The sequence below is a fragment of the Aulonocara stuartgranti genome, assembly GCF_965226115.1.
Source record: "Aulonocara stuartgranti genome assembly, chromosome: 7".
Classification (NCBI taxonomy): Eukaryota; Metazoa; Chordata; class Actinopteri; order Cichliformes; family Cichlidae; genus Aulonocara; species Aulonocara stuartgranti.
In genome coordinates this window covers 11,665,004-11,692,167 of record NC_138945.1, presented here as the reverse complement: position 1 = coordinate 11,692,167, position 27,164 = coordinate 11,665,004, and the positions used below count along the sequence as shown (strand labels likewise).

At 40.8% G+C, this 27,164-nt stretch overlaps 2 protein-coding genes across 2 annotated transcripts; both read left to right on the top strand.

Moving 5' to 3' along the window:
• The first annotated feature begins 9,114 nt into the window (after positions 1-9,114).
• derl2 (derlin 2) lies at positions 9,115-14,073 on the top strand. Its single transcript, XM_082539434.1, has 7 exons — positions 9,115-9,257; positions 11,210-11,275; positions 11,715-11,788; positions 12,015-12,108; positions 12,293-12,488; positions 12,627-12,717; positions 13,522-14,073. Exons 1-7 carry the CDS (start codon positions 9,165-9,167, stop codon positions 13,625-13,627), a joined length of 720 nt encoding a protein of 239 aa, XP_082395560.1. The 5' UTR covers positions 9,115-9,164; the 3' UTR covers positions 13,628-14,073.
• Positions 14,074-15,228: 1,155 nt separating this feature from the next.
• On the top strand, positions 15,229-25,378 carry LOC309710180 (SWI/SNF-related matrix-associated actin-dependent regulator of chromatin subfamily B member 1-like). Its single transcript, XM_082539433.1, has 9 exons — positions 15,229-15,627; positions 17,500-17,611; positions 18,331-18,439; positions 18,657-18,794; positions 21,089-21,216; positions 21,298-21,464; positions 22,189-22,379; positions 22,473-22,604; positions 23,686-25,378. The coding sequence occupies exons 1-9, from the start codon at positions 15,538-15,540 to the stop codon at positions 23,723-23,725; spliced, it is 1,107 nt and encodes a 368-aa protein (XP_082395559.1). The 5' UTR covers positions 15,229-15,537; the 3' UTR covers positions 23,726-25,378.
• The last annotated feature ends 1,786 nt before the right edge of the window (positions 25,379-27,164 follow it).

Here is a 27,164-nt window from a genome sequence, read left to right as displayed (position 1 = left end):
GCGTCGGATGGACACAAGTCTCCTCTGGGCCCAGAGGAGTTCTATTAGATTTAGGTTCAGGCAAGCATGGGAGCCAGTCAGTGCTATCATTTCCTTCACCCTCCAGGAACTGCCTGCATATTCTCGCAACGAGACTGGTTATTGTAGTGCACCAGTGTAGGGTCTAACAGGGACTCCGAGGATTTCTTCCTGATACCTATTGAGAGTCAGGGTGCCATTGCCTAGCGTGTAGATGTCTGTGCATCAATGTTACAGGCAGCAAAACTTTCTTGATCACTTCTCCAGACCCTGTCACATCTGTCACATGTACAGAGATTGAACCTATTCTCATTTGTGAAAAGCACAGGGTGTTAGGGGTGGAGCTGCCAATTCTCATATGTCATTTTCTCATGGCAGATTCCAATCTGGCTCCATAGTGTTGAGAAGTGACACGGGGCTCAAGCCACCCTTTGAAGTCTATTTGTGATTGTTTGGTTCGAGACATTCACACCAGTTGCCTGATGGTGGTCATTTTGAAAGACACAAAGATACTGGTCTTGCAGTTGAGTTGAGGACCTTTTATAGCCCTGTCCAGCTCTCTCGAAGTCTCAAGAGTGCTGGACATAAAAACTTCAAACTTTCTGGCAATGGCATGTATTAATATGATTTTACAATCATAGAGCATTATGTCCTTCCACATCAGTGGTTTGTGCTATGGCTCGATAAGTAAATTCCTAATTCTGAAACAGTTTTCGTGTGTCCAAATGGAATTAGTTCCTCACTACCATTCATACACATTCATACTCTGAACGCATCTGAGAGCAATTTGGGGTTAGGATCTTGCCCAAGGATACTTGGCATGCAGACTAGAGGAGCCAGGGATCGAACCGAACCACTAAGAATTTTTCAACATCAGGGCCCTATTTCAGGAAGCCGGTTTAGAAAACTCAGAGTGAAAAACGATACTCAGAGTTGAGTAACCCCGAACTGTCCAACTCGGAATATTCGGTTTCAGAAAGGCTGATAACAATTAGTTCAGTCAACGCGGAGTTGCTTTAACCCCAAGTTAAGCGCGCGCACGAGGATACATAAAGCCCTGATTAGTGGAGCACAGATTAAGCGAGTCACCATGGAGACGGAGGGAAAGAAGGCGCGGTCAATGTATTTTACAGCGTTTGAGGCCGAAATTCTGATGGCAGCATATGCCGATAACATGCAAATTTTGCGGAAAAAAAGTAACACAGCCTCAGCTGCAAAAGAAAGGGAGCATGCATGGCAAAACATAGCCGACAGAGTCAATGCGTGAGTGTTAATTTAAACATTGATCTAGGGATTTCCACCCATTTAACACGTTATTTTATTATATTTTATTTTTTATTTCATACATTTTATTTTGTGATGTGATTTGAGCGCAGGTGCAACCCAACAGGCCCCAAACGTTCCTGGCAGCAAGTACAAATGAAATATAAAAATATAGTCCAAACAGGTAAGGTGTAATTGTATTATGAGCCATAGTGCTTGGTCTGTTTGTCCGATGTAAATCAATTGCAGTTAGAGGCTACATTAATTTCCCCTCTGTAAGCACTTATTGAAATTATCTGAGCACATTACAAGTACATATTTGCTTACTCTGTATGCTCGAATGTGACCCGTTATAGCCAACAGAAAAAAAAGCGGAGGCCCGAAAAACAGGTGGGGGTCCGCCACCACCACCACCACTCACAGAGGCTGAGCAGTTGGCTTCCACATTTGTGATAATGTTGGCAGCGTCACATATGATCTTCACAGTGCAGAGAACACAAATTAGCATCCATTACTATAATGAAATAATTTGTTAGTTTGAAATGCTACAGGGAACTATGTACCTGTACATTAATGCTGTGGAAAGACTTCCTGTTCACATAGTCTCCTTCATTTACTGAAGGAGCAATGATTGGAATGTGAGTGCCATCTATACAGCCAATCACGCCTGGGAACCGTGAAAATAAATGTAAAATGTAAGTAGTAGTTCAAGTATCACCACATCATGAATTAAATTTCGTTCATCCTGATACCTGCAATTTTGTGGCATCCCTCTTTGATAAATCTTGTGGGTCTATGACCGGGGAACACCACAAACGAGTACACGAGACGTTTCAGTGCAACTGTAACATTCCTGACTGCCCAACAGACGGTAGCCTTGGAAACGTGCTCAGCGTCACCAATATTATACAGAAAGCTCCTGTTTGCAAAAAACCGAAGTGCAATACAAATAATATGTACAGAACTGAGAGAATGTCAGCGATGTGTCACATGAGCAATATTAGGCCTGAGGATGTTATTCAAATAAATTATAGATTGTGCTGAAAAACGGTAACGTTCACACAGAAAATCATCAGGAAATGATAAAATGTCAGAACGCGCTCTAATCACTCTCTCCCGGCGGAGAGCTCTGCGGAGAATTTGGGCTTCAACATCTACTGGCTCTTCAAGGAAGGAGCACGCCATGTCTGACACTTCCTACAGTCAGGTTTCTGACAAAGAGGCGGAGAAAGTTAGGGTTAGTTGAAGTAAACCTGCTAGGGGGCAGGTTAGCTTCACGGAGTGTGTCGTCATAGTAACTCACTCAGAATTAATCTAAACTCGCTTTGTGAAACCGAAAACCCAGAGTTTTCGTTAACTCAGGGTATACTTACTCAGAGTTTGCACTAAACCGGCTTCCTGAAATAGGGCCCAGTCGGTCACAGTGACTGTTCGATCTGTTGGTGGTACGTGTCTGTCCTTCCATGCTGGCTCCTGTTCTTGCTCCTGTTCTTTCTCGGGGTTCTAGTTCCTGAGGTATTCACTAATGTTTTGAAGGAAGGCTCAAGAGATTGGAGATTGTTACCATCATGGGCTCATATGGTCAGGATGAGAATGAACAGTCAGCAATCACTTGCAGGTTTCTCGTTTTATTGAACATTCAGTATTAAAAGGAAAGACACACATAGACTACTAACTCTGAAAGGAAATGAAGTGTGATTTTCTGGTTGAAACCGTCCATGGAGCTTTATTGTGTTGACGTCAGTGGCTCCTTTGGCCAGCTTATTATTCCGGCAGAGCATCTGTTGATTGGCAGAGTGTAGCTGTTGCCCAGATCTTGTCCTTCCCATTCAGCTGACTCCTCAGAACTTGCCTTATTTGGTGGTTGTGGTTTTCCTAGCAGCTACTTCATGGTTCCCATTTGTGTGGGTACAGGTACAGGTAGCTATCCTCAATGCCTGCAATGCGGCTTTCTGGCAGTTCACTCCCCTCAGTTCTGATTAACTTCCCTCTCTTTTTTACCATATAAACACACTTTTCCAGTCTGAATAACATTCCAATACTGTTGCAGTAGAGCCAAGTGGTGTAGATTGGTGAATGGATGTCTTGTTTACTCCTGGCGTATAACTTGATGCCAACCATGTAGAGGAAGCAGCTGACATTTGCTCCAGTCCGTAGCCAGTCTTATTAATGAGCTGGCTGAGGAGACTCAGGCCTATGCTGAACAGAAGTGGGAACAGAGCATTTCCTTGGTAAATCCCACACTTGATGGTGACTTGTCCATCTGGCTTGAAGTTGGCTGTTTACCATCTCTCCCTGTTCCTCACACCACGGTATTCACCACTCATCCAACGTGTGAAACCTGCTGTGAGGACAATTAAAGTGTGGCCAGAGGGGACAGACGCAGTGCTCCAGGACAGATTTAAAAACACAGACTGGAATATGTTCACCCACACAGACCTGGACCAGTACGCCTCATCTGTACTGGATTACATCTCCAAAACCACAGACAGTGTCACCACCCAGAAACGGATCACCATGTACCCCAACCAGAAGCCTTGGATGAACCGGGATGTTCGTCTCCTCCTGAAGGCCCGCAACACTGCCTTTAGGTCAGGAGATGCACACGCCTACAGTACAGCCAGGGCTAATCTAAAGAAGGGCATCAAAAAAGCCAAACACCATTACAAAAAGAAGGTAGAAGAACACTTCTCCAACTCCAACCCCCGACGCATGTGGCAAGGACTCCAGACCATCACAGACTACAGGACCACCAAACCCTCCCCCGCATCCTCTGATGTCTCCTTCCTCAACGAGCTCAACAACTTTTATGCTCGTTTTGAGCGAGGGAACCCCACAACCACAACCAAAGCAGACATGACGCCAGACCACCAACCTATGACTCTCTCCCCCACCGATGTAGGAGCGGTGCTGAGCAGGATCAATGTCCACAAGGCTGCAGGCCCTGATGGCATCCCCGGGCGTGTTCTCAGAGCGTGTTCTGGGGAGCTTGCAGGAGTGCTCACAGACATATTCAATCTGTCCTTGGCCCACGCTGTGGTACCGGCCTGCTTCAAATCCACCTCCATCGTCCCGATACCCAAAAACTCCAACCCATCTTGCCTCAATGATTACCGCCCAGTAGCACTCACCCCCATCATCACTAAGTGCTTAGAGCGACTGGTCCTAGCACACTTCAAATCCTGTCTCCCCCCCACCCTGGACCCCCACCAATTCGCATACCGCCGGAACAGGAGCACAGAGGATGCAGTCTCCATCGCAATGCACTCTGTCCTCTCACACCTGGACAACAACAACACCTACGCCAGAATGCTGTTTATAGACTTCAGTTCAGCATTCAATACAATCCACCCCTCACAACTCATCAGGAAACTGGCAGACCTGGGTATCAGTTCCCTCATCTGCAAATGGTTACTGGACTTCCTGACCAACCGCCCCCAACATGTCCGGCTGGATAACCGCTGCTCATCTACCATCACAATGAACACCGGTGTACCACAAGGCTGTGTGATGAGCCCTTTCCTCTACTCCCTCTTCACCCACGACTGCAGACCTGCTGATGGTTCCAACACCATCATTAAGTTTGCAGATGACACCACGGTGATTGGCCTCATCAGTGACAACGATGAGGCCGCCTACAGGGAGGAGGTGGATCGTCTGGCTGAGTGGTGCGACAGAAACAACCTGCTGCTTAACACCGAGAAGACCAAGGAGCTCATCGTGGACTACAGGAGGAATGCTGACCCACATCCACCCATCCACATTAAGGGGACGGCTGTGGAGCGTGTGAGCAGCTTCAAGTTCCTGGGAGTCCACATCTCCGAGGATCTCACCTGGACGACCAACTGCTCCAAGCTGGTCAAGAAGGCTCACCAGCGCCTCTTCTTCTTGAGGACTCTGAGGAAGAACCACCTGTCCTCAGACATCCTGGTGAACTTCTATCGCTGCACCATCGAGAGCATCCTGACCAACTGTATAACAGTCTGGTACGGGAACTGCTCTGCCTCGGACCGGAAGGCGTTGCAGAGGGTCGTGAAAACTGCCCAGCGCATCGCCGGAGCACCACTTCCTGCCATAAAAGACATCTACAGGAAGCGGTGTCTGAAAAGGGCTGGGAAAATCATCAAAGACCCCAGTCACCCATCACATGGACTCTTCACCCTCCTGCCCTCTGGGAGGCGCCACAGGAGCCTCCGGACTAAGACCACCAGGTACCGGAACAGCTTCTTCCCCACAGCTGTCAGACTCCTGAACTCTGCCTCCTGACATCTGACCCACGTTAAACTCATGGACTGAACATACACACACCCACAATGGACAACTGTACCCTCAAACACAATAATAACATGGACTGAACCACCACTCACAACCACTAGCACTTTATATAGGCTCTGTAGAAACTATCTACACCCTCACTTATCTTAACTGCACTACTGTATAGCTCTGTGTAAATAATCATTCTGTACATTCGATAATTTTTAATCCTACAACTGTTTACAACTTGCATAGTTCCCATTTCTGTATAGCTGTATATCCCAGATTCTGTAAAGTTATTTATTTCATATTCTGTATAGTTTTTCATATTTATATCCTGTTCATATCCTGTACATAGCTTGTACTCACTACAGCCTGTACATACTTATAGTTATAGAATATTCACAACATACTTCATACCGTGTACATTATAACATACCATAATAGACCCATTTCTGTAATATACTCACATATCTATATTATTGCTAATATATATTGTAATATATCTATATCACTAAAGCACTTCTGGATGGATGCAAACTGCATTTCGTTGCCCTGTACCTGTGCATGTGCAATGACAATAAAGTTGAATTCTATTCTATTCTATTCTATTATAATAATAATAATACATTTTATTTGAGGGCGCCTTTCAGAAACCCAAGGTCACCTTACAAAAAACACAATTAATAAAAGGAACAATAGTCATAAAATACATAAAATAAGTTAAAATTACAAAACAGAGCGTGACAACAGATAAAATCAGCATTAAAGCGAGTAAGCCAGTTTAAACAGATGTGTTTTGAGCTGTGTCTTAAATACGGAGAGGGAGTCAATATTTCTTAGTGCAGGAGGAAGAGAGTTCCAGAGCCGAGGAGCAGAGCGACTGAAAGCTCTGTTCCCCATAGTGATAAGGTGTGAGGACGGAACAGTAAGATGAATAGCAGATGATGATCTGAGAGTGCGGGAAACAGTGGTGATATGGAGCAGGTCACACAAATATGAAGGAGCAGATTTATGGATACACTTGTATGCAAGAAGTAAGATTTTAAAATTTATCCTGGCTTCTATGGGCAACCAGTGAAGCTGCTGAAGAACTGGGGTAATATGAGCACTTAACGGAGTGCAAGTTATGACCCGAGCTGCAGAATTTTGAAGAAGTTGGAGTTTATGAAGGGACCTTTTAGGGAGACCAAATAGGAGGGAATTACAGTAATCAATACGGGATGTAATAAGACTATGGACAAGGATGGCAGCAGCATGGGGAGTAAGGAAGGGACGGAGTCGGTGAATATTACGTAAATGGAAGTAAGCAGACCGTGTTATGTAATTAATGTGAGACTGGAATGAAAGAGTATTATCAAGTATGACACCCAAACTCTTAACCTGAGGGGAGGGAAGGGTGGGAGAATTTTCAACGTTAATGGAAAAGCTGTGGGATTTGGTTAAGACAGATGGTGTACCAACAAGTAAAACTTCAGTTTTATTACTGTTAAGTTTGAGGAAATTGGAGGAGAACCAATATCCCCATTGCATTCCTGATGAAGGCTCTTATTTAGTTCACTGAGTCAAAGGCCTTCTTGTAGTAAATCCAGGCAGTGCACAGGTTGGTCCGCCTGGTCTTACCATCCATGAGTAGTTGTACCAGTAGCTGGGATTTTGCCCCACTGGTGTTGCTGCTAATTCCTTTCTGGGCCTTGCTCATGTATTGAACATGAACTTTTCGTCATGGGCGCTATGATGCCTGGCAGGAGCTTCCATTTGGTGCTGAGGCCAGTTATTGGTCTGTAGTTGGATGGAAGTGGCCCCTTCTGAGACTCAGGACTGTTCAGCGTTCAGTTAGTCAGTCTGAATATATATCACATCCATTATCTATTATCCCTATCCAGTAGAAGCTGGTTCACTTGTCCTATTTGACACTGGAGTGCAGTTAGCTTCTTTAGGCAGTAACTGTGAATCATGGTGCCATTTAGCTCTTTATGCTTGAGTCTTCCACTCTGATGATTTTTGGAGCTTGTTGATGGAGGTTGCTAGCCACTAAGCATTGTTTTTATGTGTTGCCTCTTTCTCCCATGTGCTCTTCGAGAATTGCTTAGTCTCTAGCCTTGGCAGGGCTGTTCTCATATTATCCCCCTGCCACTGAGAGTACAGCTTGGATGGCTCAGTTGAGTAGAGCTGGTTTATTCTCCTGGCTTCTCTCTGGTATATCTCTTTAGGCAGTTAGGCAAGGCTGTGAGTCTTTGCTTGGCAGGTGGGGATGATGACATCTTCCTGCTTATCTGACATCCTGGCTCTCCCTTGTCATAGCATTTGTGTTGGACCTCATCAATCTCTAGTTGTAATAGCAGTTGCTTCTTCCAGATGTTGTTATAGCAGCTAGATATATAGGCAAGCATAAAGATTGTCAAATTTGCACAAAGGCCACATTGTAATGATCAGACGACTGGACTGGAGCACCTCTGAAACTGCAGCTCTTGTGGGATGCTCCTGGTCTGCAGTGTTCATTATCTATCAAAAGTGTTCCAAGGAAGGAACAGTGGTGAACCCACAGTAGTTTTATGGCAAGCATAGTATGACATCCATGTGGGGAGTCGAGGCTCAGGCTGGCCTGTATAATCGGATACAACAAATTAGTTAACTATAGCTCAAACTGCTGAAAAGTTAATATAGGTTCTGATAGAAAAGTGTCAGAATACACAGTCCATCACAGTTTGTCACTTATGGGGCAGCATGGCTTCAGACCAGTGCCAATAACGGATGTGTGAGCATCAGAACTAATCCACAGAGCAATGGAAGAAGCTGGCCTGGTCTGATGAATCACATTTTCTTTTACATCACATGAATGTCCATACACGTGCTTACCTGGGGAAGATTTCACTCATCAAGATATGTGTTTTAACTCCTCTTTTTGAGCAGTGTATTTACTAGTCATTCAGTGTTTTGTTCTAGAACTTTAAGTGATTTCTATTACACACACACACACACACACACACACACACACACACACACACACACACACACAAAAAAAAATTTACGAGGTTAAAATTTGAAAGCTTTCTTTTGAAGAGACCACCTGCTTTCTTTTCCAAGGCTGGATCTTGACACAGCCAGTGTAAAGAGGGAATACCCCATGAATGTTGGCAACACGCTTCTCCACACGCCTCTGATAATATGCTGATTCTTGGCTAAAATAATTTCGACAGGTCTTGTGTTCTAAAAGGTAATATACCCTCATACATCTTTAAGATATTTCAATAAAAGGAATAGAGCAACCTAAAGTGTATAACAATCTCCAGGTAATATCCTATTTCGTCTTAGAACATTACGTGTATTTTCAAGTCTTCGTCTTTTTTTTTTCCTTTTTTTTGAACGTTATCATGTCAAACATGTCAAAACAAAATAAATAAAAACTGTACTACATTAGTTCTTCTTGAAATATGGAAACTACAAAAACCATCAGTCTTACGATCCACATCTGTATATTCAGTAAAAACATCGGCGAAAGACCATAGATTGTATAAAAGTGTAGAAACTGGAACATTTGCCATTTGTCCAACGTGCTTGAATGCAGCACCGTTGGCTTTGTGGGATGACGTGTCAAGAAAGTGCCGGAAGCTTTCAGTCGGTCTAAAATGGCTTACCAGACGCTGCAACAGGAATACCTACAGATTCCTGTTGTTACCAGGGCATACACAACCGCCTGTGTACTCACAACTGCTGCGGTGGTAAGACTCATTCAGGTGTTCTTAGTGTTAGACAGGGAATAATAAACTCGCACTGCCTACCGCGGTCATCGTAAGGTGGTTACTTCGGTGCTAGCTCGGTGCTTGGGAACCTGTTAGAAGGGTACGTGCCTGAACGGAACCTAGTTGGATCTCTTGCTTAAGTGATATGAAGCAATAAGCGGAGCGGGCTACTTGTACCCGGTGCCACGGGTACGACCGATAATTTCCTTAGTGGCCTCACAAGCTACAGCTGTTGTTTATTTATCCTGTAGGGTTAAGTGCTACCTGGTGCTAGCGGCTCACGTCACTCTCATCATCATGGATAAACGTTATTAGAATTCTACAGTCCAGTTTTAGGGAATACATGTTATATATGCTCTTTCTTTCAAGCTGTCTTAGATGTAAAATGTGGGCACTGTCGCACTGCATTAGACGAATTTGTTTTTCTGCATGTGTGTGCAGCAGTGGGAAAAGGTGATACAGAACTGGCCGATGATGTTTCAGTTGGTCACAGTGGAGCCATTTTAAAGCCCATGTAGGTAGGTTGATAAGGTGTTGGGTGCAAATCATTCCTTCCCAGGAGAGGCCAGCCTACCAAAATTACTCCAAACCTGCGTCAACCACTAATTCTGCTAATATGAGTGGGCCAGATTTCACCCAGATACATCTTAAAAACCTCATAGCCGGTTATCGCAAAGGCTGGTTTGCCGTTATTGTTGCTGGGGGTGGCATTAACAGTTAGGGTCAGAGGGCAGTTACTTTTCCACACAGGGTCAGGTATGTTTGGATAGCTTTTTCACTTAATGAATAAAATCACTAGTTAAAAAACTGAAATTTGTATTTGCTTGGGTTCTCTTTATGTAATGTTAAAATTTGCTTGATCTGAAAAAAAAATGTGTGACAGTACAAAAAAGAGGGAAAGAAAGAATTCATTAAGGGGGGCTAAAAGTTTTTCACAGAACTGCATGAAGCTGACCGTGAAATTTTGGTATTTTGGAGCTTCTTATGGGTTTTTTTTAAAACAGTAGTCAGTATTTTTGAATTATTGTACTTATTAGCATAAAATGGCTTATTTTCCAGTTACTGTTATGATGTGCACAGTCGTGTCATTTTCAGTTTCTGATGCAATAACAAGAAATATGCAAAATAGCTGCCTAAACCCCATGTGAGTTGGCTGATAAGGCATTCTGAGTGTACTTTTTACAGTACTGTCACAGTTCTGAAAGTAAATGCACTTCTTATTGATTATTGGATATTGGTATTTTCAGAGTCGGCAATATCAGCTATCAGCAAATAAGATGAATTTACCAGTGTCACGGGCTGATCTTGATCTGTGTTTTCTAGATTTGCTTTGTTTTTAATGTTTAAAAATAGTGTGACGATGAAGAGCTGAAGGACCTTAAGTGGATTTAACTGTTTGTGAAGATATATCTCTGGTACAAAGGAGAAAATAAATAACTAAAAGGCAACAAGAAATCCAGAGTAAAACAGTAGGGTTTCTCCAGCATTCACTGCTTTGATCTCAAATAGAAAGAGGAAATACAGGGGTAGATAATGGCTCAGTGTCAGTATTTTACAAAGTTTTACATGTCTTGTAAAACATGTCTTGATTCCTTGTTCATTACTAATACTTATAAATTAAAGTATTGTGATGTTGGTGCTTTTAGCTCCAGGTAACATTAAAGTGTAGAAAAGAAAGCAGAGCAGGACTCCGACTTGTCTGACTGCAGTTCTGTTGTCTTGATGAATCAAGCTTAGACTTATACTGTGTAAGCAGCTGTCTTATGCAGCTGATTTTCCAGAAAATGGCAGGTCAGATTTGTCTAAACCAGAGCATTATTTCTGTTTGTGTACACAGTGGACTAAGCTTGGTTTTAATAAAGATACACTGGATCTTTTTGTGCCATTGTCATTGTTGTTACATATAACTTATTCTTTGCTTTCTCTTTCAGCAACTAGAGATCATCACACCATTTCAGCTCTACTTCAACCCAGATTTAATTCTAAGAAATTATCAGGTGAGTTATCTGACCCTCAGATTAAGACCATACCAAAATGAAAACCCGCTGTTTAAGCAGCCAGTCAGAAGATTGAAAATATATGGGTAAGCAGTAAAACTGAGGGACCTCAACAATGGGCAGTATAAGACAAATAATGATTATTTTGAACTGTGACTCAATAAAAACTACTCTAAACTAATACTAAAAATAAGGAACCGGAAAGTAACAGATCTGGTTCCATTTAACAAAAAATGTAAAACTGCTGGTGCAAAATATAAACTACAGTAAAATAATTACATAATTAAATAAAAATCAAGATTTCAACATTTCTATGTGAATGGGAACTTGTTGAGCTGAGAATTAAACAAAACCTGCACTGACATTATTTTAAACTGGACAAATGGATGTAGTAGTTTTACTGTTATCTGCAGCTGAATGTTGTTTCTTTCACTTCTAGGTATGGCGACTAATAACCAACTTCCTGTTTTTTGGTCCAGTTGGTTTCAATTTCCTGTTCAATATGATTTTTCTGTATCCTTCTCAGTTCCACAGCTCTTTACATATAAAGTCGCTATGCATGCTTTACTTTCTGGTTCACTGGGGAACACCGGGTGTGGTTTTAGAGATGATATGTTAAAAAGTTATGTACAAATAGAGTTCTTGTAAAAAATAAATAAAAAAAATTAAAGAACAAATTGGGATGATGGTGATGACGTGTACATTTTTCTCGCAGCTTTCCTTAACCATGTACTTGCAGGTACAGATACTGTCGAATGCTGGAGGAGGGCTCTTTCAGGGGACGCACGGCTGACTTTGTCTTCATGTTTCTCTTTGGTGGACTTCTTATGACTGTATCCTCTTAAATCGTTCAGAGAACAACTTTATATACGACATATATACATACATACACTCCTTATGTGGTAAGCAACTTTTCGATCTCTCTGCTGCCGTTGATTGATTATTAGTCTGTTAATGTTGGGCAGACACAAACAGTCAGCAGTAATGTTCAGCCATTTGTCCTCAATGAAGTCTCAGATATTTGGCACTTTTGTGAGTCTGGTGTTTCTGGGCCAGGCCTTCACCATCATGCTGGTATACGTGTGGAGTCGACGGAACCCGAATGTTCGCATGAACTTCTTTGGCCTGCTCAACTTTCAGGCACCCTTCTTGCCCTGGGTGCTAATGGGATTCTCACTTCTGCTGGGCAACTCTATCATCGTGGATCTTTTAGGTGCTTATAATTGACCCCTGCTGTCAGTGTTCAGTACTTTGGTGGTATGCTAAGATTTGCAGGTACCTGCTGTGTTTAGTGGTGTACAGCAAGGTTTTGATGGGTTAGAATAAAACTGATTTGTATTTTTCTCTTGAGGTATTGCTGTTGGTCATGTGTACTTCTTCCTGGAGGATGTTTTCCCAAATCAACCAGGTGGTGGAAGGTGGCTCAAGACCCCATCAATCATGTGAGTCACAGAATAATTGTAATATTTGTGGTGTGAGAGAAGTTTTAAGTAGCAGATGGGAATTTCTCTAAACAGACATGTGGCTGCAGTCACCATGTGCAGCTGGTCTTTACACACACAGAGGAGTCTGTTATAATTTAAGTACTTTTCTAAGATCCAGTTATTGTTCTTTCCTTAGATTTTTCTCTCTTCCCTAAGGCCAGCTGAAGTAGGAGAACAGTGGAAAAAGCATGTCATGCCCTTAAAATCAATAACGAGCTACAAAACACACTTCAAGCACAAATTAATTTGGTTGGCTGAAATCCAATTGTTGTTTCACGAAATGCTTTTGTCATTTAAACATTATGTTGACATATGCTCAAGCTATATTCTTCATTAACAGAAATAAAACTTGGAATTCACAAAGTACTAAACAGTGTCTTCGAAGACTAACTGAAATTGCGCAAGTTGCAAAACGCAGATAAGAGCAGACCATTTTTTTTTTTCTATCAAAAATAGTGGATTCTTAAAAAATGACATCATCAAAAGGGGCTATGGTAGAAATTCATAATAAATTCATGGGAGGTTCCTATGTGGCTCTTGAAATCAAGGCAAACCCTGAAAAGACAAGAGGCCTACATATGTAGACAGCAGTCCGTTTCCATATTTTGTTCTGGATAAAGCTGCTGTGTATCTTCAGTTTGATTGACATATTTTTTTTTATGTTGGACAATCTAACAAAAGTCCGTTCTTAGCTGCATCACTAGCACTACTTCTGTGTTTGTAGAAATGACTCATTCTCCTTTTGCCGTGTTTCTCCCACAGAAAGATGCTCTTTGACACTCCAGAAGAAGATGCCAACTATAACCCCCTGCCAGAGGACCGCCCGGGCGGGTTTGCATGGGGGGAAGGACAGCGCCTTGGTGGTTAAATACACCCTCTATTTCATCCCTGATCATCAGGTCACCTTCAGGGACCTTCTCTCAGAGAGTTGAAGACATGGTCTTTGTTTTTGACGTGTTTGTTTAGTTGTGGATGAGGAATGCCAAACAGCCACAAGTGGTTTGGAGATAACGGTGTGTTGTCTGTGTATATGGGCTTTAATCATCTTCACAAACTCTTCTTGATGCCAGGTCGTCGCTCTAAGACTATTTGATAGAATACAAGCTTCCGATGGAACTGTGGATGGTGAACCTGAGGGCCTCAGGTGATGTTTGTCTTTGTCTCCGGGGAAAAATAAATGAATAAATTATGGCATACAATTATATGAAAGAGGAAAATGACAGCAGTGGAATATTATTGAAATGAATTTATTTACAAAGAGTGCATTTTTTTTATTTCACTTTTTTAAAGAATAAATGTCTGTTGCAAACAACAGTTTGGTTTCATCTCTTTGAAGTGTTTTAGTTTTCGCTTGAAACCAAAGATGTTCTTACTAATTCTGAGTGTAAAAATGCAACATGTCAGTTGAAAGACTCTTGTAACTTGTCTTATTGTTAGAGACGGAGATGTCAGGATTTTCACTGTTTTTGATTTCATAGCCCATGAGGTGTGGCGCAAAGTGAGAATAATGGGTTAGCAAGCTATCTTGAGTCTAAAGGCAGACATTTCAATGTCATGTCAGATTTGCTGAATCTGCTGTAAGTGTAAAGTTGTTGGCATGTCAAAGCTACCCATTTGAAAACACCTTCAGGCATTTATGCAGCCAGTTATTATTAAGCAATATCTTTTTACAAGAACACTTAATTTTTCTTGCCTTATTGGTAGCAAAACAAAATTTTGACTTTTTGAAAATTCAAATGGTAGATATGTTTTTAAGTGTTCCAGAAAGACAAGTATGTAAATTTTGTTCCTTGCACGCACTTCTGGAATATTGGTGTCTTCTGCACTGTTGTCATATTTAATTTGATTGAGATAGCTTTAAACATATCTGTAATACACAATCCATTTTTATAGTAGACTTACTGGAGTAGAAAGAATCCTTCATGTGCCTAAAAAAAATGGATTTATGAATACTTGGGCTAATCTCGGTTATTTGGCACTCTGTGTGTGTATTTTGATCCAATATCTAGAAGACCTATGTGCCATTTGCATTAGATCAGCAGTCCCCAGCCCCCAAGGTGGTACCGGTCCATGAGTTGTTTGGTACCGGACCGTGAGAGTTGAGGCTTGGGTGTGAAATTTATGGTTTTCAAGGTTTTATAGGTTTTAGCATTTTTTTTTTTATCATTAACTCGGTTTCCCTGGGTCTTTTCCCGTGTGTTATGAATAAATCTTCTTTTTTTGGTACCGGTACTGGTTTTATTTTGTTGTATTTATCCGCGGCACCTTAAAGGCCGGTCCGTGAAAATATTATCGGACATAAACCGGTCCGTGGCGCAAAAAAGGTTGGGGACCGCTGCATTAGATTCATAAGGAATTGTGAGAACTCTACAATAATATGGATATCGCAGATAACCTCTGCAGCTGGAGGAGTTAAATCTCATTTTAATGTAGAACAGTAGGGGCGGTAATGAGCACTGGAAATTGTTCATCCACTTTGAGCGAGGACAGAAAGAGAGTAGCATCCCATGAAGCGTTTAGACTTTTCGGGAAAAATTCTTCCAAATTTGAATGTCCTCATTTAATCCATCTAAATAGGGACTGGTACAGAAATTGCTGTAGTTTTCAATTTTTTGTGGATAATCTTCATGTCGTTTTATACTTGGTAAGCAGACATGCTCCTAATTGGAGTAAGCAAAACCTATTTGAAGGGACGATATCGGATTTCCCATTTTCAACTCAGGCTGCGAACGCACCTGAAGAAAGGCTGCTCAAATAATTAGCAGTGACTGCGTAAAGATGCAATTAGCTCTCAGTAAAACGTTTGGCCAGAAGCCGGTAAAATTTCAGCTCGAACAAGATGGAGACTTTTACATGGTGGGGTCGGAGGTATGTGACGGTCTGTACACAAACTTTCGGGGCCTAAATCTCTTATGCTTGCTGCAGTTATCCTTTCTGCTGGCTAGATGATGCTAGCATGCTAACGAGCGCCACTGATGCCTCAATAAACAAAGAAGCATGTGAAACGAAGAGCGGGGTGTAGTCAGTCAAACAAGCTGCTACCAAAGCTCTAATTGTGCCGTTCAAAACCAGTAAAAACTAACCTCAGCTTCTGCCGTTTTGCTGTAACTTGGTATTCCCCACTGGGTTACTGCAGTTACTTTATTTTAACATAACCCATTTCAACTAAGCTTGAGCCGTCTGCCATTATTATTCTGACCGTTTTGATGTCACTTTTGCACTGCTTGAGTCGACAAACACAACCCACTTGGTTTAAAAAAAAAAAAAAAAGGTGAATAAAACCGTATAGTTGTCCACTGCACTGTGCGGGCTAGCACTGTTTGGAAGACCTTAAAGGTATTTTTTGTAATCACCTTCTTTGCAGAGTTCAGTTAAATTTTTCACCACAGCAGCATTTTGGAGGCACCGATCTTAGGATGTTTTGTGACTCACTGCTGATCTTTTAAAGAATGGTTAAAATTTGATTGACAGTTACCGGTAGCTCAAAACATGGCATCAATACTGAGCTGTGGCACCTTCGAATGTCACATCCTACCTCAGCTGTTTGGAGGGAATGTCATGAGCTGCTATAGCTTCTAGCCCTGGTGTTGTCTTGTTAGGAGTTTCTTCTTGGTAAATTACTGTATGCATGTGCGGGTTAAAGGGTCTGATCCTCTCATTATGTCCACATTATTGCTTACAAGAAGAGAAACGGGGTTTATTTTCACACCTGGTTGGGGAAAAAAGTGTGTGTGTGTGTGTGTGTGTGTGTGTGTGTGTGTGTGTTGTTTTTCGTTTTTAAAGCAGAAGACTAGTTTGGAAATAAGACAGATCAAGATAAGACAGTTTTGGATGGTATTTCAAAGCCAGGACTGTGCTATGCTTACAACTGGTGCAGCTCCTTTTGTTTCTACAAACAGTGATTGAAATGTTTGATAGCTTTCAAATTAGTTGGCATGACAATGAAAAGCAGTCCTAATGTTTATTAACATTTGCAAGGTGGTTTGGAAACATTTGTTTTTCTTAATGAATGATTTGCATCTTTAGTGTGCTAATAGTTAAGACAACATCCATTTTCTTCAGATTATCCAGTTTGTTTGGGCTAAAGTCTATCCCCAACTGATTTAGTTCTGTTTCACATATTTAACAAGGAACTGGAAACATTCCTGAGAGATTTGGGTCCACAGTGTCTTCATAGCGTCACACTGATTGATTGATATCTTTTGACTACCTTTTGAACAGTGCAAAAGTGACATCAAAACGGTCTTAATACTAATGACAGACTGCTCAAGCTGCGTCACTTAAGCATGTTACACAAAGCAGAAAGATATTTTTTTCCAGTCTTACTTTATTTTAACATAACCCATTTCAACTAACTGCAGTAACCCAAGTTACGTAGGGAATACGAAGTTACAGCAAAACGGCAGAAGCTGAGGTTAGTTTTTACTGGTTTTGAATGGCACAATTAGAGCTTTGGTAGCAGCTTGTTTGACTGAGTGTACACATGCTTCTTTGTTTATTGAGGCATCAGTGGTGCTCGTTAGCATGCTAGCATCATCTAGCCAGCAGAAAGCAGTAGTTGGATCTGCATTTAAGAACACGGAAGAACAATTACAGCTAAATCACTATAAACAAAAAATGAAATGGTCCTTTTGATAGAACTGCAGTTATGACAGGTGCTGTTATCTGTTTCTTTGGTTCTTTGTTTTTAACATTTGTTTCACTGTGGATTGGAAAAACACATGCACTTTGCTGTTCAAGGTTGGAAACTATCTGCGGATGTTCAGAGGCTCCCTTTATAAAAGATATCCATCTTTATGGAGGAGGCTGGCCTCTGTGGAGGAGAGAAAGAAAATTGTAGCATCGTCACATGGTGAGTGGCTTTTTGTATGTGTGCAGGGTAAGGGGTTACTGTGGATACTAACATGATTTGGACTACTCCCAGGGTTGTATAGAATTTCCTATCCACAAAATCTTCTGCAGACATGAAGGCAGTTTGAGAAAACCCCGGACACTACCACAACAAAAAAATACTAAAGTCCTACTTTCAATCAATTACTCAAAATGATATGGAGAAATGTAAGCAATACACTCAGCTGTGCAGAAATAAAAAAGTACATTTACCTTCAAAAAACGAGTTAAGTCCGTAGATGGCAAAAACTGCAAACATTTCAAGTATTTAAACAATATTATGCCTGAGTTTATTACTGGACTATCAATTACATCATGTATCTTGAGACTTTACCTTTACAGATTGATGTGACTGTCAGTGTTGTTACAGATGACTAAAAGTAAACTTAAAAAATCCAAAAACATTTCCTGTAACTGAAATAAAATAAATCCTTTTAATATTGTGTACTTACAAAAAATTAAAAAACAGTAAGAACAAAAAGTATACAATATTACTTGTGTACTTTAATATTTTTTAATTAAAGTGCAATAGTAAAAACTTTTTCCTTTTTAAAGTAAAATTTATAGGAAATGTCTTTAATTTTGGTGTTGAGCTGAACTTCTTGCTGCAAACAAATATTGCCCCCCCAAAAAAGCTAAAGCTACTGTGTCTTTGTTCTCTGGACGATTGTTCATTTACAGCCACCAGTGTTACTCTGCTGAAGGCTTCAGAGTGTGAAGAGATCTTTGATGGAAATGATGAGAAATACAAAGCAGTGTCTATCAACACAGAGCCCCCTGCTTACCTCAGGTAATCTGCTGATGAATGCAGACCCCAGTTATACGATGACATCAACTCATGACTCAGTTTTGTTGGTTGCATAGATGAATGGAGTTTTTTGTTTTGTTTTTTTACATTTTAGCAAAGCTTCAAGAGAGCTTTGATAAGTCTGTAATTCTAAGTGATGAAATCCCTTATTGCTGATCATTGTTGAGACAGAAGATGTTTGTTTATTCTTCTTGTAAAGGGAGCAAAAGGCAAAGAGAAGTAGTCAGTGGGTTCCCACACTGCCCAACAGCTCTCACCATCTGGATGCTGTGCCTTGCTCCACCACCATCAACCGGAACCGAATGGGCCGTGACAAGAAGAGGACCTTCCCTCTTTGGTATGGAAGCTGTTTGTTCCCATTCTCATGTGTTTTGTGGACTTATTACTACTGTATGTATTCTGCTTGTTCATGTCAGAGTTAAGGTTCGCAATGACACACCATCATGTAATATAATTCAACAGCACAAAATGGGCAAGTGTCTTTCAACAAGTTTGGTGGCTTGGCTAGCCAAATTATGATGGCTAGAAGACTAGGTGAGAGCATCTACATAACTGCAGCTCTTGTGGGGTGTTCCCAGTCTGCAGTGGTCTGTGTCTAAGGAAGGACCAGTGATGAACCAGTGACAGAGTCATTAAAGCTCCTTGATGCATATTGAGAGAAAGCTGGGCCATGTGGTTCAGTCCAACAGACAGTTTGATTAACAACAGTAAATCAAATATCTGAAAAAATTTAATGCTGGTTTTGATAGAAAGGTACACAGTGTCCCACACTTTGTTGTATATGGGGCTGCATAGCATTCAGATCAGCCAGGATGCCCATGTCAACTACCAAGAGCACCAATAATGGGTGTGTGAGCATCAGAACTTGATCACAGAGCAATGGAAGAAGGTGGCCTGGTCTGATTAACTACATGTTTTTTTACATTACACTAGATGAGTGTGCATCTTACCTGGGAAACACCTAGCACCAGGATGCACTACGGGAAGAAGGTGAGCCCATGGAGGCAATATGATGCTTTGGACAATGATCTGCTTGGAAATCTTGAGTCCTGCCATCCATGTGGATGTTACTTTCACATGTACCACCTACCTAAGCATTGTTGCAGACCATGTAGATCCTGTCACGGAAATGGTATTTGCTGATGGCTGTGGCCTCTTTCAGCCGAGTAATGTCAAGATGGACAGCAATCAGCATATGTGGGATGTGCTGGACAAACAAGTCTGATCCACGCAGGCCCCACACAGCTTACAAACTCAATAAATCTCTTGCTAACATCTTGGTGCCAAATACCAGAGCACACCTTCAAGGGTCTAGTGGAGCTGATGCCTTGAGCAGTCAGGGCTGTTTGGCAGCTACCCTGGGGCCAACACAAAATATTCCTGCCAATTTAAGTGACAGAAATGAATATAATATTAAAAATTAATATTTGGATCAATCACCATCTGACAGTAAATGTTTTGTGTTGTTCTACTTATTCTATTGGCCAGCTGTTACATATCTGTTTCAGGTCTTTCTGGATTTGCTTGTAGTAAAGCCACTCTTGATGAATCTTGCTCACATTTATTTAGAGAACAGCTACCTCAGTTTTCAAGATCCCACACAGTCTCCATCAGTTGTTTACTTTTTATATCAACAACATTGATTGTCTTTACTCACTTGCTCATTTGGATAGTCTTTTTTTGTACATAGTCTAGTAGTTTTCCCTTCAGTAATTTCACTTTTATTCAGTAATTTGCTCAGCTCTTGGTAGATAGCATTGGTGACACTAGGGTGGCTGTGGCTCAGGCAGTTGAGCAGGTCATCTGCCAGTTGGAAGGTTGTTGATTCAATTCTTGGCTGCTCTAGCATGGATGCCAAAGTATCATTTGGCAAGTATCCTTGCTCCCAGTGTCCTCATCAGAATGTGAATGTTACAAAGTCATGTTACTACATACCTGAAACTTATGAAACAAACAAAACCAACATAACAGAATGAGAATACAAGTAAATAAATAGAAAATCCATATACTTTGATTATGAGATAGAGTTAGCAATAGTCATATGTAAAGTAGCATTGGCATGCTTATATTATACCAGGGCCCGTGAGAAAATGGCAGCAATATCCAAACTGGCATACAGCATAAATAGGTCCCATATTTTATGAAACCTATGGTCCCTACTATGTAACTTGCATGTTAGGAAGTCTTACAACACATATTCCAGTACCTTTTGCTGCCATTGAGTCTTAGATGGGCCCGTGCCCATGATCCAGTTCAAAAGGACACATTTCCTTGCATAGAACGTTAGCAGCCTGTAAAGCTGCTTTCCAAACTTCCCTCTGATTTTTGTCATTCGCTGCTCCGAGTAGCATGCACAATGAATTGCATTCAGTGTCAGTAGAGAAGATCTTATCCAGTTCACATTTTATAACGAACCAAAATTGTTGTATTTTCCTGCAGGACCATAGACAATGCGTGAGGTTGCCCATCTCTATTTTACATTTAGGGCACAGCGGAGAAAGGTCTGAATTGTATCTATGACCTTGAGAAAGTGATATGTGAGCTCTGTGTGGAATTTTAATTTGGATTAGTGTTGACCATTTTGAGTAAAACAAGAATAATGCAACATCAGATTGTATGCATCTCACTTAGTTTTGATGACCACGACCCTGCAGTAATCCATGAGAATGCAGCCCAGATAGAGGCACTGGTCCCTGTTCGTCTAGACATGGAGATAGATGGGCAGAAACTGCGGGATACCTTCACATGGAATATGAATGGTACTTATACACGTCTACTACTTTGAAAATATCTGCAACATCTGGTGCTATTTTGTGTTTAATTACCTGCTTTTTCCTTAGAAAAACTTATGACCCCAGAGATGTTTGCTGAGATTTTGTGTGATGACCTCGACTTGAATCCTCTGGCTTTTGTCCCAGCCATCGCATCAGCTATTCGTCAGCAGATTGAGTCTTACCCCACTGACAGTCTCTTAGAAGACCAGGCGGACCAGAGAGTCATCATCAAGGTAGGTGCTGCACCGAAGTAACAATTTTAACAGGAAGTCAAGAAATGACATGTCTAGCAAGAAAATTTTAAATTATTTTAGACAAGCTCATCAGCCATGATCAATGATGTATATCTTAACCTGATTTGATTTAATTCAATTTTATTTATACAGCACCAAATCATAGCAGTTACATCAAGGTACTTTATATTGTAAGGCAAAGACCCCATAATAATGCAGTATGCATGCCAAAGCAATCAAATGACCCCCCTTTGGCCAAGCACAACAGTGGGCTCTGTAAAGACCAGTGGGGGGTCATGACAGGACAAAAATTGCACTGAAAGGATTAATAGTAACTAAAAAGCATATTGAAGGACATATCCTGATCAAAATGACTCCAAGATTCCTTACAGTGTTACTGGAGGTCAAGATAATGCCATCGTGCACAAGCATCTATTTAGATAACATATTTCTAAGATTAACATTAAGGCTGAGTACAATTATCTCAGTTTTATCTGAATTTAGAAGCAGGAAATTAGAGGTCATCCAGGTCTTTGTCTATTCCTGCAGTTAAGCTATTTGTTGTCTCATCTGGCTTCATGGATAGATAGACCTGTGTATCATCTGCATAGCAATGAAAATGCCTGCCTAAGGGAAGCATGTATAATGTAAACAAATCTTGGCAGTGTTGAACAGAAATACGTCTATAATAGGTTGGTATATGAAAATTTCATATGTCCCACAGCTGAACATCCATGTAGGGAACATCTCTCTGGTGGACCAGTTTGAGTGGGACATGTCAGAGAGGGAGAACTCTCCAGAGTCATTTGCATTGAAGCTGTGCTCTGAGCTGGGTCTCGGTGGGGAGTTTGTCACCACTATTGCCTACAGCATCCGTGGTCAGCTCAGCTGGCACCAGAGGACCTATGCTTTCAGGTAAGTCACTGTAATAAGCCTTTGAGAATGACTGTGAATCTTGGTGTGTTATGGTGCACTCATTTGTTACTCTCATACTTGGAATGTGTCCAGTGAGAACCCACTACCCACAGTAGAGATTGCCATTCGCAACACAGGTGATGCAGACCAGTGGTGCCCCCTGTTGGAGACCCTGACAGATGCGGAAATGGAGAAGAAGATCAGAGACCAAGACAGAAACACAAGGTGACACAGTCAGATGCATTTAATATAGTTATTATCTGCTCCATTGACTTTTATCAGACTGACAGTCATATGGTGCCACTAAATAGGTTAGTAATTAAAAAAAAAAAGATCCCATAAATGGGCAGAGTCACAAATTCAAAGTGTACATGTTGTACATGTTAATTAGTCTACGCTTCAGAACATGGTTGATGAACTCATGATGAAATGTAATATCGAGGCTTTATTTTCAGAGCAGCTGAGCAGAACGGGTTCAACTCTGAGTGTTAATAGTGCAATATCAAAATCAGCCTAACAATGTTTCCCTGCAGAGACGTTCTAAAAATCTCTGATCTTTAACAACAGTGCATCTCACCCGTCTCACGCTCTTCATAAAAGCTTCATTATTCCTCTTATTCCATCATTGAAGTAATGGAAGGCTCTAGCCACCATTTTCAGTATTCCACACCTTGGGCAGCCTTGGCTGGATGCATTGTTTTTGACTTGTCTGTCCATCCTTACATATTAATTTAAATGGGGGTTTTTTCTCATGAAATAATTTATAATCGGTAGTGTAGAGTCATTTACACAGTAGTGTTTTGAAACCTCTTTTTTCAGAAGCCATAATTCTTGCATCATCTAAGACATGATATGGATGATATAGTCATTGTGAATTTTAATTTCCTTGCAATGGGAGTGGTTTTAACTATTAATATTTACATAGTTTGGGCCAGTATATAAAAGGAACTCCTTATAAGTTCCTATATGCTGCTTTTCTACTCTGAGCACTTAATGCAACATGCATCAGTCATTCATGCATACAAGCATACACTGACGTGCTTTCTATCTAACATTCACACTCTTGCAGTATCTTGCAGACTGGAAGAGCCAGGCATTGAACCTTCTTTACAATAATTTACTGATTGTTTAATGGTGTCATCTCAATAATTAAGATCAGTGTGTATGTATTGTGGCACTAGAACGTATGCATGTCTTTTTTTAGTTTGACCAAATCATACTTTGTACTGGGTTATCAGGCTTGTAAAATCTCTGATCATTCCTACAGTTTTTAAAGAATTCTTCTTCAAATAAACTGTTTTTGTAGGCGTATGAGACGACTGGCCAACACCGCCCCCTCTTGGTAGAAGGCAATGTGAAGCTGGTCAGGAGGCTCCTGTTACTCGTTAAAACAACTAAGGACATAAGTCATCCTTAAAGCATCAACGTAGCATCTGGACGAGCGTGAACACAGACGTATGTATGGTCAGTTCTGCGGCAGCCTGTGATTAAGGACATCGCATTCCTCAGCACACATGGACTCCACCACCAATATGTTTCACTCTGCTCATGGCAGCAGCATACTGCTAAGTATCAAATGTTTACTCTAGAGGAACTGATTCAGATGTCTGAGACACACACACACACACACAGTGATGCTCACATTAGGTCAATGCACATGGTATTGAGTTTATTTATGTGAATGGTTACTGAAATGACAACCTGATCTGAACAGCTTTATGTACTTGGACAAGTGGAACATCTTCATGTTTCTAACAGGGAACTAATATCATCTACAGCAGCAGTTGTCTTACTTAGATATTAGTATTACACTGTGTTTTTCCCTTTTTAATAAGGCATGTCAGCATTTCTGTCACATGGCCTACATTTGGATTTCTGAGACTTGATGTACTATGGAGATGGAAAGATCAGTCAGTCCATTAGTCCTTCAGCAGAAGAATGTTATCTGTTTTTTGAATAGATCCCAACAGAAAAATAGCCAAGAGATGATGGTTTTTATGGTTTCAGACTTTTCCAAAGAAACCGTTTATTAATAATCATATTAATACGAGTCAAGTGAGATTTCGCCTGTTTCAACCTGGCTAAAAAATCTGAATGTCTGTCTTTGGGTTGACCGCTTGAGGTGTTTCCTCCTTTAATTTGAAAGCATTCTACCATTCACCTTAATTTTCAATATCTATATTGCTATAAGACAACCAAGCCATGTTTGGGTTGTCTTTTTGTTGTCGTTTGTTTTCATTTTATTTTTTTACTTATGGATGTTCAGACCCAATTCTTTGTCATAATGCACCTTTGTATGTATCTGTGCGTCAGAGGAATTGCCAAACATTTAAATAGAGAGCAGTAAGCAGCCATGACTTTTTAGGGCTTTTGGGGACGTTTGAAAGGATCTGCTGGATTTCTGCATTAACATTCTGTACTCACAGGCTTTTTATGGTCCCACAAGTGTGTTCAGAAGTGGAACATGGAAAACCTGTAAGTGTGAAGTCTGGATAGTAGAAGGACCCAAAGAGCTGACAGGTTGGTGAAGGTCAACAACAATTTATTTTTGAAAAGTAAAAAAATTGAAGTACTTAAAGGGTAACGCTGCCTCAGATCCCTGCCTCAGATCTGTAAAGTCCTTTCAGTGAATGAGAGTTGAATTGATTTTAGCATGTAGACGGTGTTCTGATTGTAGTTTTGTGCACTAGTAGACATCTGCATGCTGAAACCTAGATGGTTCATACTGTTCCCTGTGCATGAGGGACTGATTGTTCCACTGTTACTTCACTCCAGCCTCCTTTTTCAGCTAGCATGGAGGAGTGAAAACAAGTTGAAAATATTTATTTTCTATCATAAAGTGATGATTTTCAACTTGAATATACTCTGAAGAATTATGTTAACATGTACTGTTGCTTCTTTCTTTTATTTGTTTTGTTACTGTCGCTTTATAGTAATTTTTTGCTTTTTCTTTTGCTTTTCCTATGAAAAATAAAAAAAAAATGCCTGTTGGGAACCTACTGCTTTAACCTGTTTGTCTTCAAGTCACATTTTTAACCATTTCATGAACTGAAATATAGTAGTACATATTTAAAAAAAAAAATGGTATACTGCACCATTTGTTTATCTTTTTGTTTTATAAACAAAGTGAGATATTTCAAGCTGTTTGAGGTTTGATCTCAAACCTTCAAAAAGCAGTATTTAACTCATTTAGAAGAATCAACAATATGTGAAATATAAGAAATAAATTTAAGCTGAACTGATCTGAATTAAAATCAGTTACAGTAATAAACTGTAGAGTGTATTTTGTGAAAGTTCTCAGGAACAGTGATGTGCAGCAGTGGGTCCCTCAGTCTATCCTGACTCAGAACACTTGAAGTTCTCACACATGGAAATTGAATGTATGATAAGCTGCAGGATTCAAACACAAGTGTAACTTATAAATACATGTTCATGCTTTTATGAAACAATGAGAGAGAAGGGAAAAGAGCAGGGCAGACAGAAAGGTGACAGTCTCAGGTGTATAGACTATAACAAAACGGTAACAGGAGTATTTTCTGTTTGTGTTATTAGCAGTAGTAAATAAGATCCCAGCTGGTGATCACATGTTTGACTTCTATGAAAAAAGCACCTTTCTTTTAGCTTAAGGAGTAAACCATCAGCTCGTTAAAACAAACGTTAAAGTCCGTTTGGCTTGACACCACGGAACCGAGCCAGCGCAGTAATCGAGCTAACATTAACAGTACTATGAATCCTGGTTGTACCGTGTATATTCGGGACTGAAAACCAGGCAGCATTCACAACCTGTCTGCATTTCAGCTTGTTCTGTTTGTGGATATAACACTGACTTTAATTGTCGAAAAACTCTTCACATTCTCTGTAAGATTAAAGTTAACCATTGAACGCCGTATATTTTAAAGGCTTTAAAACCAAGTAGAACCTGAACCGCGTTAAGTACTAACACCACTAATTTTGCCGACATGTGGCCAACAGTATTGTTTTAATGTTCTTCGTTATTAAAGCATTTGTATCGCTCCATAAATAACAGATCATGTCACATGTCCACATCAATGCTCCCTCTATTTTTTCATGTGTATGAGCGAACATACAAACTCCCTGAGCGGTCTCTTGTGAGCAACAGCAGATGTGTGCACTGCAGGCACGTGCAGAGGGGGGCTAGAGGGGCCCCGCCCCTTTCCTGATGGGTGCCCAAAGTGCCCTTTTGTTGAGGCAACTTTTTAAAAAAATTTTAGTGTGTGTGCGTGCGGAGTCCTGTCTGTGCCCCTCAACAATAATATTTAACTATTAATCACAGTTTTGCTAAATCAGAATCAGAATCAGAATGGGTTTTATTGCCAAATGTTGAGCAGGTTTACAACATTAGGAAATTGCTGCGGTGCTTCAGTGAAAACATGCTGTCATAAATTGCGCTTAAATAGACATGAAAAAAATAAAAGTAAGAATAAGAATTAAAAGTGCTACGTAGAAAGATATATGCATGAGATATACATGAGATATATACATGAGAATAAGAATTAAAAGTGCTACGTAGAAAGATATATACATGAGTGCAGGTGGTGATCAGTGCCAAAACATGGAATCATGCAGTGAACACAGCGTAGGGTCATGAGTTAGTGGTGGGGACAGTCGTACGTTTATTGTTCATGTGTCCAACAGCAGAGGGGAAGAAACTGTTCTTATGGCGAGAGGTTCTGGTGCGAATTGACCGGAGCCTCCTACCTGAGGGGAGCAGGTCAAACAGACTGTATCCAGGGTGAGAAGGGTCAGCTGAGATCCGAGCTGCAC

Excerpts from the sequence above, each read along its gene's own strand:
- derl2 (XM_082539434.1), top strand. The coding sequence starts at position 9,165 with ATGGCTTACCAGACGCTGCAACAGGAATACCTACAGATTCCTGTTGTT. Across the intron at positions 11,789-12,014 it reads CTGTTCAATATGATTTTTCT|GTACAGATACTGTCGAATGC; the intron begins GTATCCTTCTCA and ends ATGTACTTGCAG. Across the intron at positions 12,718-13,521 it reads CTCAAGACCCCATCAATCAT|AAAGATGCTCTTTGACACTC; the intron begins GTGAGTCACAGA and ends TTTCTCCCACAG.
- LOC309710180 (XM_082539433.1), top strand. The coding sequence starts at position 15,538 with ATGCAATTAGCTCTCAGTAAAACGTTTGGCCAGAAGCCGGTAAAATTT. Across the intron at positions 21,217-21,297 it reads CTTCACATGGAATATGAATG|AAAAACTTATGACCCCAGAG; the intron begins GTACTTATACAC and ends CTTTTTCCTTAG. Across the intron at positions 22,380-22,472 it reads CAGAGGACCTATGCTTTCAG|TGAGAACCCACTACCCACAG; the intron begins GTAAGTCACTGT and ends GAATGTGTCCAG.